The sequence below is a fragment of the Poecilia reticulata genome, chromosome 21, assembly GCF_904066995.2.
Source record: "Poecilia reticulata chromosome 21, P_reticulata-male-v2, whole genome shotgun sequence".
Lineage (NCBI taxonomy): Eukaryota > Metazoa > Chordata > Actinopteri > Cyprinodontiformes > Poeciliidae > Poecilia > Poecilia reticulata.
Genome location: NC_088850.1, coordinates 24,863,127 through 24,879,583, shown reverse-complemented (window position 1 = coordinate 24,879,583; position 16,457 = coordinate 24,863,127). Strand labels below are relative to the sequence as shown.

Sequence of the window (16,457 nt, the reverse complement as noted above, 5' to 3'; positions counted from 1 at the left end):
AGTTCTCGCACGCACAAGGGTTAAATCCTGTTAATTTGATTGGTTGTGCTGCTGCTACGCACACATACAGAGTGTGGAAAAACAGAGGGACGGTCTGCGCCTGTTAATACGTAATGAGTGAAATTAATTAATGAGGCCACTTTATAAATAATGTGTTTTAAATTTTTGACTTGAGTGAAATATCAAGGTTTGCAAGTAAAGAGCTTCATGATTAAGCCAAAGTAAGAAAATAACAAACTGCAGTTTGATTTTTATTGTTAATGTGTTTCTTCTTATTGAGTAGTTAAAGTAAATAAAAGGTGTTGCATGTCTTGTAAGTATTTATTACTGGAAGGGTTTTATTTTAGTGCTGCAGAGCCACAGCTAACAGCTAACAGCTAACTCCTCACTTTAGCGGCTCTGACGGAGCCTGTGCCAATCAGCGCTGTTGTTGCTCCTCCTACACTTTGGACTGAACCATTGTTCTAACAATGGTGGGGGGGGACCTGAAAATTTATTATTACTTTTTTCTGAGATAAATAGCAGATTTAGTTCGTTCTTTGCTTCTTTTGCCTTTTCATATTGATATAATTTAAATGAAAACGTTTCATCAATGATTTTTTTGGGGGGGGAACAATTCTAGACTTTTCCAAGATTGGGGGGGGTCCCGACCCCCCTGGGATTTACGCCTATGATTTACTGTAAAATGTAATGGAGTAAAAGTATAAAGTATCCATTATTAAATCTACTTAAGTAAAGTACAGATACAAAAAAAATTGTACTTAAGTACAATAACGAAGTACTTGTAGTTCGGTACTTCCCACCACTGCACACTGATAATGGCAAACTACTGGATTATAGCCCCAGCTGCCCTGGGGTAGTCTGACAGAAGAAAGCCTGTCATTTTGAATCATAAACCTTTCTGGTCACCAGTAGGTAAGGCGGGTGGAGTGCCCAAGGACACAAACAACGGGTGGAGAAGGAATCGAACCAGCGAGTCTGTAAAACATTGAAGTAAAAACAGGGTGAACTCCTACCACCATTGCCACGACCCCATGTGAATTACACGTGTTATAACAATGTAGTGAACAACCGCATTGGCTTAAAGCTAACTATAAGTTCCTAGGTTCTTCATTTTAGCATGCAGATACTATATTGTTTTCACATTCTTGTAGGAAACAAAAAATGATTGTTAATCAGTTGAAGAGTATTATAAGTTCATCTGCTTGAGGTCACAGGGGTGAAGTGCTTGTTGCCATGGAGACAGGAATGTTTACTCACAGGCTTCAACTTGATTACTATTCAAAGAGGCAGCCTCACAATCCTTATTCACTGTGGAAACAAATGTGACCTAAATTTAGTCAGAGAAGCTGTGCTTTGAAGTTTGAAATTAGACCAGGGAACTTTTATTCTTCCTTTTAGAAGGAAGTGCCTTATCAAACACATTTTGTCCCCACTTAATTCTAAATATCAAAGCTTTTGAAGACTCAATTAGCCACAGCTCGACTGTTGTCACAACACTGCTGGGGTCTTAATTTAATAGAGGGTACAAGGGCCCCTGACATAAACAAGCTTCTGAAGTTGTTTCACACAGCAGCATATTTCATGTATACACTCCTGCTTATTTGCTAAGTGCTGCTGCTGCTCTGTGAATGTCATAATATGGCAACATAAACCGTGAAGTATTTTGTGGTTGGGAGCTGCATAAAATCAATTTGTTAAAGGTAGAGCTTGGCAGATAGGTCTAAGCTCAGAAGGGTGAAAGGAAAACCCAACAGAAATATTTTCATGTCTGTGCAAATAACCTTTTCTGAATTCTGTAGGCACATCAAAACCAATATGAAAAACTTTTATATCAAAATATGATAGCCTTACAATTCAAATTTAAAAATACTTTATTAATCACAAAGGGAAATTAAATGTTGTTGTAACATATTAATTCTTCAGAGAATTGTGTTGCAGATTTAGTTCTATGTGTGGAACTAAATCTGATACATGTCCGATAGTTTTCAAAGAGTCTGAAGTCAAAACAGTCTTGTCACATTTTACCCAACTTTTATTAAGAGTCTAGGAGAGGTGTGAATATATTAGGTCAAAAAAAATTATGAATGAATTCTGAGTCAGTGAAGTGCATCATGTTGTAGTCAAGACCAGCTAAACTAAGACCAAGACCTGGTTAAGGGTCTGAAAACAAGACCAAGGGAGGTCGAGACCAAGTCAAGACCAAGACCATCACACACTACATGACACAATAAAATGGAAAAAGCGGATTTTTTCCCCCCTGTCATTATCAATTCAAACTCTTCTTTAACGCCTTTTCCTCTGCACAACAGGATCCAGGCTGACCGGGTCTGGCTCAGCATATTTGCTGCCAGTCAAGTCCATTCACCTAAGATACTGGCGGTAGAAGACTCCAGGCTCAGATTAAACAAAAACAACATTCACAAACACAAACGTTAGCAGCACTGCATTGCATACAGTTTTCCCTTTAAAAATAATGCCATTATTTTTAAATATCTCATGCTTTATAAAGCATGAGATATTTTGAGGTATACCTCATGTATAAAGCATGTGTACGCACAAAAAATGTGAGATGCATGTTTTTTACGCAAAAGTCGGCATGTATAAAAATGAACTTTGCGTCAAAGTTTGCGTAAATATACACACACTTTTTCTGTGAACAATGTCAAAGTACAAAACATTCAAACTCACCTAAATACACTGAAATCTGACTACATTCATTGTTATTTAGACCAGGAAGCATTGAACCTGATGTTTTTTTATTTTAACTATTGTTTAAAACTAAACATGAAACTGAACCGCATTTATCCTTAGACAATAACATACACACAAAATAAAGAAAATAAAAATAAAAGGATGTGAAAACCTCACTCAAATGTAAATACTTGTCCAGTTTTTGTCTCATAAAGATGTAACGTCGGTCTGTGAGCCGAAGCTCATGAAATGCATCTATGGGGCATTTTCATTCCAACTGAAAAAGAAAACGGGGTTGAATCAGCAGATTAACTCCAAACAGGTTTGATTATTTTGAAGGTGATCAAGGTGTGTAGACAATCACACGTATTCAAGTAGCTGCATAAAGGTGAGCAGCGTATTATGGAGCTCTTTGGCTCTTATGGAGAACATCACAAATAGAAGGATTCAGAGGGAGCGATTGATCAGAGATCATATTGATCTGTTGGGAAATATTGATAATGGTTTATTAGGGTTTAGATTGCCTGGACTGATCATCCTGGAGCTCTGAGCAAAACTTAAAGAGCCGTGCGGTACCAGTACTGGTCCAGCTGCAGTCATCCTTCAGTCCAGCTGCCCGCTTTGTGAATGCAAAGCGGGAATGAAAGTAGGATTTGTAAAGGAAAGGTGTGCGGCCACATGCTTGCACACGGCTTTATGCATCCCATTTTTTTGTGCACTGCACTTTTATACATTTTTCCATACTCCAAGTTTTAGTGTGAAAACTGCACAGTCTTTTATGCATGAGTTCCCAGAAGACAGTGGCTGATTTTTAAACCTTTGCTGATGAAGATAAGATCAGTGGATAAGATTGACTTCATTTAAGTATCTGCCGATCACCAATCCCCAAAAGATAAGAAAATCGGCTCTGATAAATCGACCAATAAATGTATCCTATATTATACGTGCAAATATAATGTAAACATCACTGTCAGAGATGCAATAAGTTTATAGTAGTTGTATGAATGATCTGGTGCCTCTTGCATAACTTGGAGTATGGAAAATTTTAGAAAAGTGCAGCACACAAAAAAAATCGGATGCATAAAGTCGTGCACAAGCATGTGGCCACACACCTTTTTTTTATAAATCCTAATTTGCGGGAAATTGAGCGCAGCTGCTTTTCCGCCTGTCGCCACCATAAATACATATGTAAATTAGTATAAATACCTGGAAGTCTGCCACCAAGTGAAGCAGTAACCATGGCAACATCCTTGTTTGAAGCAGTATAAGTATTTATAATAATAATAATTATATATTTTATTTAAAAGGTGCTTTTGGGGCACATAATGTCACCTCACAAAAATAAAAATACATTTTAAAGAAAAGAAAAGAAAAAATTAAAACATAAAAAGATCATGCAAATGGCTGTATGAACATTAGAGCATTCAGCTGGGATTTAAAGGCAGAGTCAGAGGGTCCTTTGAGTGGGGAATCTGGATGTTTATTCTAAATAGTGGAATCATGTGCATAAGTTGTGCATCTACAGAATAAAGATGCTTTCTGTCTATAAGGCGCATTCACAAAGCGGGCGGCTGGACTGAAGGATGACTGCAGCTGGATCAGTACCGGTACTGCATGGCTCTTTCTTTAAATTTTGCTCAGAGATCCAGGATGAACAGTCTGGATTAATCTAAACGCTAATAAACCATTATCAATATTTCCCAGCACAAGGTTTCCCCCAGAAAACTTGCAAAGCCCGGTGGTCGGGGCGTTTAGGCGGTCCACCGTGTTTTTTATTAAAATATGTTAAGTTGACAGGAAATGTAAAAGTATTACTGTGTAATTATATGTTACAGGAAAAGATCTCCAGTGAAATGCTATTTAAACCCACAATTAGTCTAAAAACAACAAATTTGCACTTCTGTTTAATCCAAATTACGTCAACGGCTCCATCAGGGCTTCAGGGGCCCCATAAATGCTAATATTTTAAAACAGACCACAGATACATAAATGTAACTTTTGTTTATTGAGATGATCAATGCTGTTAAATTTTATTCAATTGTTTAGGCATACATAAATTAAATGATTTTAAGATGTTTAACATTTAAGTACAAGATTTTAAGGAGCTGGCAAGTTTTCTTTGTAAAACTTCAAAGAACAATATTCATAGTTAGATTGTTTTGTTACCATAGCAACAATCTGATGCTGTGAGTTTAATCTTTGAATTTACAAATACAAATTAGTAAACTGCAATTATAACTTATTGCTTTTTAGGCTGGCCAATTAAACTACTTTAACACAGAAGCTGTTAGAGGTGCTGGTGTTTTTAGCAGCAAGAGGGGCCCCTAAATGAAATTCTGCTCCAGGCCTCATGCAGCCTTGGACAGGCCCTGTAAATCTGCTGCTCTACGCAGAGATGCGCAACAAATGGGAGATTTAATTCAATACTGCTAATGTGGCTTTAGTAGCTCTTCCATTTCGTGTCTGTTGAGTTTTTAATCGTCACAGAGACTGTTCTGGTTGGTCGAGTTTATGGGACGAGTTTCTCAGATCTCCGCGCGGCCGCGCACATCAACTCTAAGCAGACAACGCATTTGATATGGTTTGATGCATCATATAATTGGAAAAATAATACTAAAAATAATAAAATAATATAAAATCGGTGATGCGTGACTCCGAGGAGGGCGCGAAAGCTGAACCTGCATGATGAGGTTAGCGCTGCTCGTTATCCACAGACGGTCCGGTCAACCGGGAACACAGACATAAACTTTACAGGGAAAACAGACAGAGTCACACCCAGGGCAGCACGTTGAGATGTAAACGCAGCATATAATTGTTCGTTCACAAAGATAAATCATTCTCACCGCTCCACAACGTGACCTCTGAATTCGCTACAAATTAATCCTGTGGTTCACATTGAGCTGCGCAACCAGAGCTAATGCGGCAGGTTTTAAACTCTTACCTAGAGTTCTCCAAAGGATCATAATTCCTCACAGGATCGCAACTACATATTATTCCGGTGGATGCGAAAACATAAATCGCCCAGTTCGTGTAATATGATAAAGTACATTTTCTTTTAACAGGTAGATTACTGGATATTACAGTACATAACAGACCAACCTGAGATTCAGATCCATCATTTCTTATCCAGCTTAGGTTTCTGTTGATAAGAGTCAGTTCCTCTCTGCACTCCACCAAAGAGATGTCCACTCACTAACAGACTGGCTTCAGGTTGTTGGGCTGTTCGTGACGTTTGGCCGGGGACACCAACATGCTCCTCTACTGCATCACACAGTCTTCAGTCTCTGAGTAGGACAGTCAGTGTTGGTCTCTGAATAATAACAAACAAAATACATAACAATGAGGAATGGCACGAAGGAATATATTATTACTACAACTCTAACAACAAGCCTCAATTACAGAAAAGTAGAGTTTCAGAGATATTAACACATAATCATTTTTGGAGCTTGAATCTTCGAGGAATCCATGAAGGGATTGGAAGGGGGAGGTTAGGCTGACGACCAGTTTAGAATGTCTCATTTTCTAATTTTTGACATCATAGTGTAGTTTGTGTCACTGGTCGTTTTTTGACATCACAGTTTGTGTCATTTACATTGTTTTTTGACATCATAGCTTAGAATGTCTCATTTTATCTCATTTTTGACATCATAGATTTTAGTATATATGTCACTTTGGTTGTTTTTTACATCTTAGTTTAGTTTGTGTCATTTTCATCGTTCTTTGACATCATAGTTTAGTTTGTGTCATTTTGGTCGTTTTCTGACATCATAGTTTAGAAAATCTCATTTTCATTGTTTTTTGACATCGTGCAGATTGTGTCACTGGTCTTTTTTTGACATCACACTTTAGTTTGTATCATTTTCATGGTTTTTTGACACCATAGTTTAGAATGTCTCATTGAATCTCACATTTTGACATCATAGGTTTTAGTATGTATGTCACTTTGGTTGCTTTTTGACATCATAGAGCTCAGTTTGTGTCATTTTCATTGTTTTTTGACATCATAGTGTAGTATGCGTCACATCATAGTTTAGAATGTCTCATTTTATCTCACATTTTGACATCATAGTTTTTAGTATGTATGTCGCTTTGTTTGTTTATGACATCATAGAGTTTAGTTATTGTATTTTTCACTTGTTTTTGACATCATAGTTTAGAGAATCTCATTTTCATTGTTTTTTGACATCATAGTTTAGAATGTCTCATTTTCGACATCATGGTGTAATTTGTGTCACTGGTCGTTTTTTGACATCACAGCTTAGTTTGTGTCATTTTCTCATTTTTGACATCATAGGTTTTAGTATTTATGTCATTTTCATTGTTTGTTGACATCATAGTTTATAATGTCTCATTTTATCTCACATTTTGACATCATAGTTATTAGTATGTATGTCACTTTGGTTGCTTTTTGACATCATAGAGTTCAGTTTGTGTCATTTTCAACGTTTTTTTGACATCATAGTGTAGTATGCGTCACATCATAGTTTAGAATGTCTCATTTTATCTCACATTTTGACATCATAGTTTTTAGTATGTATGTCGCTTTGTTTGTTTATAACATCATAGAGTTTAGTTTTTCTATTTTTCACTTGAGTGTGTTTCATTTTTTGACATCGTTTAGAATGTCTCATTTTCTCATTTTTGACATCATAGTGTAGTTTGTGTCACTGGTCGTTTTTTGACATCACAGCTTAGTTTGTGTCATTTTCTCATTTTTGACATCACAGCTTAGTTTGTGTCATTTTCTCATTTTTGACATCACAGCTTAGTTTGTGTCATTTTCTCATTTTTGACATCATAGCTTAGTTTGTGTGACTTTTGTTGTTTTTTGACATCATAGTTTAGTTTGTGTGACTTTTGTTGTTTTTGACATCATAGTTTTTAGTATGTATGTCACTTTCATTGTTTTTTGACATCATAGAGTTTAGTTTGTGTCATTTTCATCGTTTTTTGACTTCATAGTTTAGAAAATCTCATTTTCATTGTTTTTTGACATCATAGTGTAGTTTCTGTCACTGGTCGTTTTTTGACATCACAGCTTAGTTTGTCATTTTCTCATTTTTGACATCATAGCTTAGTTTGTGTGACTTTTATTGTTTTTTGACATCATAGTTTAGAATTTCTCATTTTATCTAATTTTGACATCATAGAGTTTAGTTTGTGTCATTTTCATCGTTTTTTGACATCATAGTTTAGTGTGTGTCATTTTTTGACATCGTTTAGAATGTCTCATTTTATCTAATTTTTACATCATAGTTTAGTTTGTGTCACTTTCATTGTTTTTTGACATCATAGTTTAGAATGTCTCATTTTATCTCACATTTTGACATCATAGGTATTAGTATGTATGTCACTTTGGTTGCTTTTTGACATCATAGAATTCAGTTTGTGTCATTTTCAACGTTTTTTGACATCATAGTGTAGTATGCGTCACATCATAGTTTAGAATGTCTCATTTTATCTCACATTTTGACATCATAGTTTTTAGTATGTATGTCGCTTTGTTTGTTTATAACATCATAGAGTTTAGTTTTTCTATTTTTCACTTGAGTGTGTTTCATTTTTTGACATCGTTTAGAATGTCTCATTTTCTCATTTTTGACATCACAGCTTAGTTTGTGTCATTTTCTCATTTTTGACATCACAGCTTAGTTTGTGTCATTTTCTCATTTTTGACATCATAGCTTAGTTTGTCATTTTCTCATTTTTGACATCATAGCTTAGTTTGTGTGACTTTTGTTGTTTTTGACATCATAGTTTAGAATTTCTCATTTTATCTAATTTTGACATCATAGTTTTTAGTATGTATGTCACTTTCATTGTTTTTTGACATCATAGTTTTTAGTATGTATGTCACTTTCATTGTTTTTTGACATCATAGTTTTTAGTATGTATGTCACTTTCATTGTTTTTTGACATCATAGTTTTTAGTATGTATGTCACTTTCATTGTTTTTTGACATCATAGTTTTTAGTATGTATGTCTTTTTGTTTATGACATCATAGAGTTTAGTTTTTCTATTTTTCACTTGTTTTTAACATCATAGTTTAGAATGTCTCATTTTATCTCACATTTTGACATCATAGGTTTTAGTATGTGTCATTTACATTGTTTTTTGACATTATAGTTTCGAATGTCTCATTTTCGACATCATTGTATAGTTTGTGTCACTGGTCGTTTTTTGACATCACAGTTTAGTCTGTGTCATTTTCATTGTTTTTTGACATCATAGTTTAGAATGTCTCATTTTATCTCACATTTTGACATCATAGGTATTAGTATGTATGTCACTTTGGTTGCTTTTTGACATCATAGAGTTCAGTTTGTGTCATTTTCAACGTTTTTTGACATCATAGTTTAGTGTGTTTCATTTTTTGACATCGTTTAGAATGTGTCATTTTCTCATTCTTGACATCACAGTGTAGTTTGTGTCACTGGTCGTTTTTTGACATCACAGCTTAGTTTGTCATTTTCTCATTTTTGACATCATAGCTTAGTTTGTGTGACTTTTGTTGTTTTTTGACATCATAGTTTAGAATGTCTCATTTTATCTAATTTTGACATCATAGAGTTTAGTTTGTGTCACTTTCATTGTTTTTTGACATCATAGTTTTTAGTATGTATGTCTTTTTTTATGACATCATAGAGTTTAGTTTGTGTCATTTTCATCGTTTTTTGACTTCATAGTTTAGAAAATCTCATTTTCATTGTTTTTTGACATCATAGTGTAGTTTCTGTCACTGGTCGTTTTTTGACATCACAGCTTAGTTTGTCATTTTCTCATTTTTGACATCATAGCTTAGTTTGTGTGACTTTTGTTGTTTTTGACATCATAGTTTAGAATGTCTCATTTTATCTAATTTTGACATCATAATGTCAAAATTATGATGTCATTATGATGAGTTTAGAAAATCTCGTTTAGAAAATGAGATTTTCTAAACTATGAAGTCAAAAAACGATAAAAATGACACAAACTAAACTCTATGATGTCATAAAAAAAGACATACATACTAAAAACTATGATGTCAAAAAACAATGAAAGTGATACAAACTAAACTATGATGTCAAAAATGAGAAAATGAGACATTCTAAATTATGATGTCAAAAGACAACCAAAGTGACATACAAACTAAAAACTATGATGTCAAAATTAGATAAAATGAGACATTCTAAACTATGATGTCAAAAAACAACAAAAGTCACACAAACTAAGCTATGATGTCAAAAATGAGAAAATGACAAACTAAGCTGTGATGTCAAAAAACGACCAGTGACACAAACTAAACTATGATGTCAAGAATGAGAAAATGACACATTCTAAACGATGTCAAAAAATGAAACACACTAAACTATGATGTCAAAAAACGTTGAAAATGACACAAACTGAACTCTATGATGTCAAAAAGCAACCAAAGTGACATACATACTAATACCTATGATGTCAAAATGTGAGATAAAATGAGACATTCTAAACTATGATGTTAAAAACAAGTGAAAAATAGAAAAACTAAACTCTATGATGTCATAAACAAAAAGACATACATACTAAAAACTATGATGTCAAAAAACAATGAAAGTGACATACATACTAAAAACTATGATGTCAAAATTAGATAAAATGAGACATTCTAAACTATGATGTCAAAAACAACAAAAGTCACACAAACTAAGCTATGATGTCAAAAATGAGAAAATGACAAACTAAGCTGTGATGTCAAAAATGAGAAAATGAGACATTCTAAACGATGTCAAAAAATGAAACACACTCAAGTGAAAAATAGAAAAACTAAACTCTATGATGTTATAAACAAACAAAGCGACATACATACTAAAAACTATGATGTCAAAATGTGAGATAAAATGAGACATTCTAAACTATGATGTGACGCATACTACACTATGATGTCAAAAAACGTTGAAAATGACACAAACTGAATTCTATGATGTCAAAAAGCAACCAAAGTGACATACATACTAATACCTATGATGTCAAAATGTGAGATAAAATGAGACATTCTAAACTATGATGTCAAAAAACAATGAAAATGACACAAACTAAGCTGTGATGTCAAAAAACGACCAGTGACACAAACTACACTATGATGTCGAAAATGAGACATTCTAAACTATAATGTCAAAAAACAATGTAAATGACACATACTAAAACCTATGATGTCAAAATGTGAGATAAAATGAGACATTCTAAACTATGATGTTAAAAACAAGTGAAAAATAGAAAAACTAAACTCTATGATGTCATAAACAAAAAGACATGTCACTTTCATTGTTTTTTGACATCATAGTTTTTAGTATGTATGTCTTTTTGTTTATGACATCATAGAGTTTAGTTTTTCTATTTTTCACTTGTTTTTAACATCATAGTTTAGAATGTCTCATTTTATCTCACATTTTGACATCATAGGTTTTAGTACGTATGTCACTTTAGTTGCTTTTTGATATCATAGAGTTTAGTTTGTGTCATTTTCATTGTTTTTTGACATCATAGTGTAGTTTCTGTCACTGGTCGTTTTTTGACATCACAGCTTAGTTTGTCATTTTCTCATTTTTGACATCATAGCTTAGTTTGTGTGACTTTTATTGTTTTTTGACATCATAGTTTAGAATTTCTCATTTTATCTAATTTTGACATCATAGAGTTTAGTTTGTGTCATTTTCATCGTTTTTTGACATCATAGTTTAGTGTGTGTCATTTTTTGACATCGTTTAGAATGTCTCATTTTATCTAATTTTTACATCATAGTTTAGTTTGTGTCACTTTCATTGTTTTTTGACATCATAGTTTTTAGTATGTATGTCGTTTTGTTTGTTTATGACATCATAGAGTTTAGTTTTTCTAGTTTTCACTTGTTTTTGACATCATAGTTTAGTGTGAGTCATTTTGGTCGTTTTTTGACATGATAGTTTAGAGAATCTCATTTTCATTGTTTTTTGACATCATAGTTTAGAATGTCTCATTTTCGACATCATAGTGTAGTTTGTGTCACTGGTCGTTTTTTGACATCACAGCTTAGTTTGTGTCATTTTCATTGTTTTTTGACATCATAGTTTAGAATGTCTCATTTTATCTCACATTTTGACATCATAGGTATTAGTATGTATTAGTATTTTTGACATCATAGAGTTCAGTTTGTGTCATTTTCAACGTTTTTTGACATCATAGTTTAGTGTGTTTCATTTTTTGACATCGTTTAGAATGTGTCATTTTCTCATTTTTGACATCATAGTGTAGTTTGTGTCACTGGTCGTTTTTTGACATCACAGCTTAGTTTGTCATTTTCTAATTTTTGACATCATAGCTTAGTTTGTGTGACTTTTGTTGTTTTTTGACATCATAGTTTAGAATCTCTCATTTTTTCTCATATTTTGACATAATAGTTTTTAGTATGTATGTCGCTTTGGTTGTTTATATCATCATAGAGTTTAGTTTTTGTCATTTCCATCGCTTTTTGACATCATAGTTTAGTGTGAGTGACTTTGGTTGTTTTTTGACATCATAGTTTAGTGTGTCTTTATTATTTATTTCATAAATAATAAAGACTTTGCTGTATTCATATTTAGTTATGTAATTATATTAATTGTTTTACCACCCCCACGCCACTAGAGGCAGTACTAATCCCGAAAATATGTGACTAAGGAGCAGATTTAGAAAGCTACAGAATTTGGTAAAATCATTGAGCTTTGCTGAAGTAAATAAAGACACAAGTTCAAATCCATGCTGAGAGTGGATCTCCTTCAATCAGGGCTCCTCTGCAGCTCTGCTTGGCTAAGCAATGTAACGTGATCCTCTGCAGCAAGTGATGACAAAGCGGGGCGTCATCACGACTTTACACAAGTGTGTCTTTACCTCCGCGGCAGAGGCTCCACCGAACCCCTGAGACCGACTCATCGAACACCTGGGGTTCGATCGAACCCAAGTTAAGAACCACTTAGTTAACGTAAGACTGTGAAACAGACAGGTTTCAAGGTGTAGAAGTTGTATCGGTACTGCCATTATGCTGTACTTAGCCAACAGGTTTTCATAATGGATGTGTTTACTATTGACTTTCTTATGTTCATTTACTAAACACAAAAAAAGCAAAGCAATGATACTTACACCAGCAGACACTCCTTTGTTTTTATTGATCCTGCGACGGTTGAGCTGCAAATGTGGTCGTTCACAAGTTTTGATCCAAGCAGGCATTCCGTTTCAGATTTTGGAAATCTCTTAATTTGTGGAAATTTTAGTTCCACAAATACGATCAGGATACCTGACATCGCCTGTACAGATGCCCCACTGACAGTGGAGAACCATTCTTTTTCGAGTCCTGACGCAAAAACTTTCTGCCGGTAAGAAATTAACGCTCCAGTTTATTTCAGTTTTGGTTAAACAGTGACTAATTAACTTTCGTAGGTCTCCCTCATAATTGGACAGCTGCTACTCTTTTCTCCCGGATTTCTGCACGCTCATCTGTTTCTAAAGTTGAACATCGGTGACGTTCAACCGCCTCCATTGAAGCGGTGTTTGGGGTGTGACGTTGGCGAGAGGGCCACGCCCGGTGCTGATGTTCTTAGCCTGTATTTTCTATGTTAATTTCCCTTTTTCTGTTTGTTTGCAGCCCTTTTTGGTTCTTTATATAACAGCTTGTTTATTTATGGGCTGACATTGTTTTTCTTGAGGTTCAAGGTTGTTGCATTTATTGTCTTTTCTGTTTGCAGTTGCTGAGGTTGGGTGGCGGTGTTGGCGTGTTGTCTTCCTCTTCTGCGTGCTGTGATTCCTGAGTTTGGTTTGTCTCACTGCGTCTGGTGCTTTAAAGGGTTTTTGATTGCTGTGTTTGGATCCCGTCCCTATAGTGGCCCCTTCTGCTGGTAACCTAAGCTACTGCAGTTTCTTCTGTTTTTCTTATTTTTTGTGTGTTATAAGGAACTGGTTTTAAAAAGAGTATTCTAAAAGAATTTAATAAGTAGCTTTTTGTAAATTTGAAACTCAGATGTTTTAATTCCATGCGTAAGTGAACCATGTACTTTAAACAAAAGGTAATATTCCCTGGGTGAAATTCCCAGGGTGGCGTTGTTGAGCAACTTAATTGGGTTTGAAAACGGAAATTGAAATTCCACAAAATTTCTGAGTTCCATCTAGTGTCGCGACATTTGTTTCGTTTAAAACTCGGATTTCTCCTAACTTCTGTACTAGATTGCTGTGCTTTATTGGGTTTTTAAAGAATACAGTCTATTTTTAATATTGTAAATAAAGTATATTTTGCACACAACTTCTGTTTTGTCATTTGAAGCCAGACCTACCTGGGTACTTTTATTAGGGAGACCCTAGGTTATTTAACATCGATCACAATCCGGGTTCTTCCCCCGTGTAACATATGTATTTACAGAATGTTTTTCACACAGTATATTTTCATTTAGATACATAATTACATTTCAGATACATAATTTCCTTTTGCAAATACATAAACGCAAAGCTTTAAACTTTTATAGCCACTTGAAAGTAACTTGGTGTGAATCAAACTTAAGCCGCATGTAAGCTTTTATTTTGAAAGATTGTAAAGGAAGGCGCAGTAACGCCTTGTTCCATCGCGCTCCATTCCCTCAAACTTAAATTTAAAATACTAGATAATTTTAAAATAGTTTAATTAAAATGAACCTACATGATATTTTACATAGTTTTGTTTCTTCTCTCCAATAAAGAGCACATAAATTATTTTTGCTCAGGAGCTTATAATTCATGTGTTATGGTTTCGTCCGGAAGTGTTGCACGCTGTCGGCTGTCCACTGACAGGCTGGAGTTCAACTTTTGCCTCCATATGGAGAACTTGCAGCCATTAACGTCTCACTAAGCAGACTTTGAGGTTACCAGAGAACAGTGTGCTTGTTTCAGCGGTTCCTTCCGAGCAGAGTCACAGCGGAGCGGCAGCAGAGCCCGGTCCCGCCCCCGCTGTCTGTCCGTCAGTGTCACCGTCACATACTCGGTGCTGTACAGCCGCGCGCGACTTCTCGCTCCCGAGCGTTTCTTTTTTTCTCCCTCCCACCTTTGCAGCTTCAGCACCGCGACAATGTCCGAATACTTCAGCCTGTCGGACTGCGACGTCATCGGCTTCGACCTGGACCACACGCTGTGCCGCTACCATCTGAAGGAGACCTCCAGGGTAAGTTCCGCTTTGCTAGTACATAACTGGACGGTGGCAGCGACGGTTCGACCTGTCCTCGCGCATTGTGCCGGAGAAATGCTCAGTGGTTAGCCTGCTCTGGCTCTGGCTCGTGCCCAGAGAGCAGGCAGCTGGGAATGGATGTCGGACGCTCTGTGCTTTGATGTGTGTGCGTGGTGAAGCGACACTGCTGCAGTCACTTTGCGTGACTCACAGGTTGGAGCGTCGGCGTCTCGTGTATGGGTGACTTTGAATCCCCCTTAGGCCGAGCTGGAGATTTTGGCTCCCGTAGAGAACAGCTGGACCATCGCAGGTTCTGTTGGTGGCCTGCGGTTTAATCAGGCCTGGGGTCCATTTTCACCCTGTTAAGCGCAATTTCTCGTGCATCTTGTTTGCATGCTGTAGAAACACAATAATGCCAAATAACGACCTTCTCAACGGCATCCTTGTAAATGTACCCAATGCACATGAAATAGAATTTGTATGATGATTTTTCCCTAGAAAGTATCATGTCGATAATGACTCATACACTGTATGCAAGCTCAGAATGTTGTAAGTAGGTCTGGACTGGAGTTATCATGTATTTACTTTGAGACTTCAACTGCATATTGTTTTTCCCTTTAAACCCTCACATGAACAACTTCTCGGATTCAGGAAGAGCAGTGTGGTTTTCATCCTGGTCGTGGAACACTGGACCAGCTCTGGTGTAGAGCTGTGCGTGGGAGTAGGCCTGTCACGATAAATCAATTAATCGCAATTAAACTTATCGACCTCATTTTAATTATCGGCTTTATTGTCTCTTCCTGTCTTTTTTTTCTTTCTGTTGATGACATGGAATGAAAAAATGCTCAACTCCGGTTCTCTTCCTTAGTGTAATGTCCAGCGCACACTACACGAGTTGTTGGCGGACTTCCGGGCCATTTTCAAAACCTGACAGAAATCCTAGGCATAACGTTGGATCGGGTTCTGGTGCCGTGTGGTGTCCAGACACATGGGCACAGAATAACGGCTCCAAGTCCAGTTAACTAATTTTAAAACCAGGCATTAATCAGTGCTTTACTAGAATCTACCTGTGATGCATGTAGCTAGAGTCAGCGTAAAGTCCTGACTGAATAAAAATCATTATAACCTGTTTATGTCACGTTAACGAAGAACAGCTGAAACCGGGTCTATCAACTGAGGTAGCAATTTGGCTCCAAATCCTCCCCTTGTCATTTCTATATTCTTTGCACAAAATGTTGAATAAACATTAATGTTGTTTCCACATATCATCTCCAATGTCCGCTGGACTTGCACCGTGTCAGCTGTTTGGGATTCCCCTCCATAATTTCCCCTCAGAAAGCACTGAAGAGAATCCGCGCTTTCTGATTGGCTACCTGTCACATTCAACGGGCTGCATTGACGCTTCCAGTCGGAGGAAAACCCTGATTTAGATCGGAACGGGCACGACGATCTGCCGTAACACACCACACACTGCAGGATGATGGGTTACGAAATCACCAGCGGCCAACGAACTAAGATTGTCATAAGGAGAAAATAGGGGCAAAAAAATCATGTAATATGAACTAATGCTCTAGTAGTCGGATGTGCTCATCTTCTCTATTTAAA

At 36.0% G+C, this 16,457-nt stretch overlaps 1 protein-coding gene and 1 long non-coding RNA gene across 2 annotated transcripts in view; one reads left to right on the top strand and one right to left on the bottom strand.

The window, feature by feature from the left end:
* Positions 1–674: 674 nt before the first annotated feature.
* Positions 675–14,482, bottom strand: LOC145549743 (uncharacterized). The gene is made up of 3 exons (XR_014085584.1): positions 12,809–14,482; positions 5,794–6,004; positions 675–2,971 (listed from the first exon to the last, which is right to left on the bottom strand). It is a non-coding gene; the product is annotated as an uncharacterized LOC145549743 (long non-coding RNA).
* A 61-nt stretch (positions 14,483–14,543) lies between these two features.
* Positions 14,544–16,457, top strand: part of nt5dc1 (5'-nucleotidase domain containing 1) — a 125,078-nt gene continuing 123,164 nt past the window's right edge. The window contains exon 1 of the mRNA XM_008398592.3: positions 14,544–14,849. Within this exon, the coding sequence (XP_008396814.1) occupies positions 14,757–14,849 (93 nt within the window). The 5' untranslated portion in view covers positions 14,544–14,756. The remainder of the gene's footprint in view (positions 14,850–16,457) is intronic.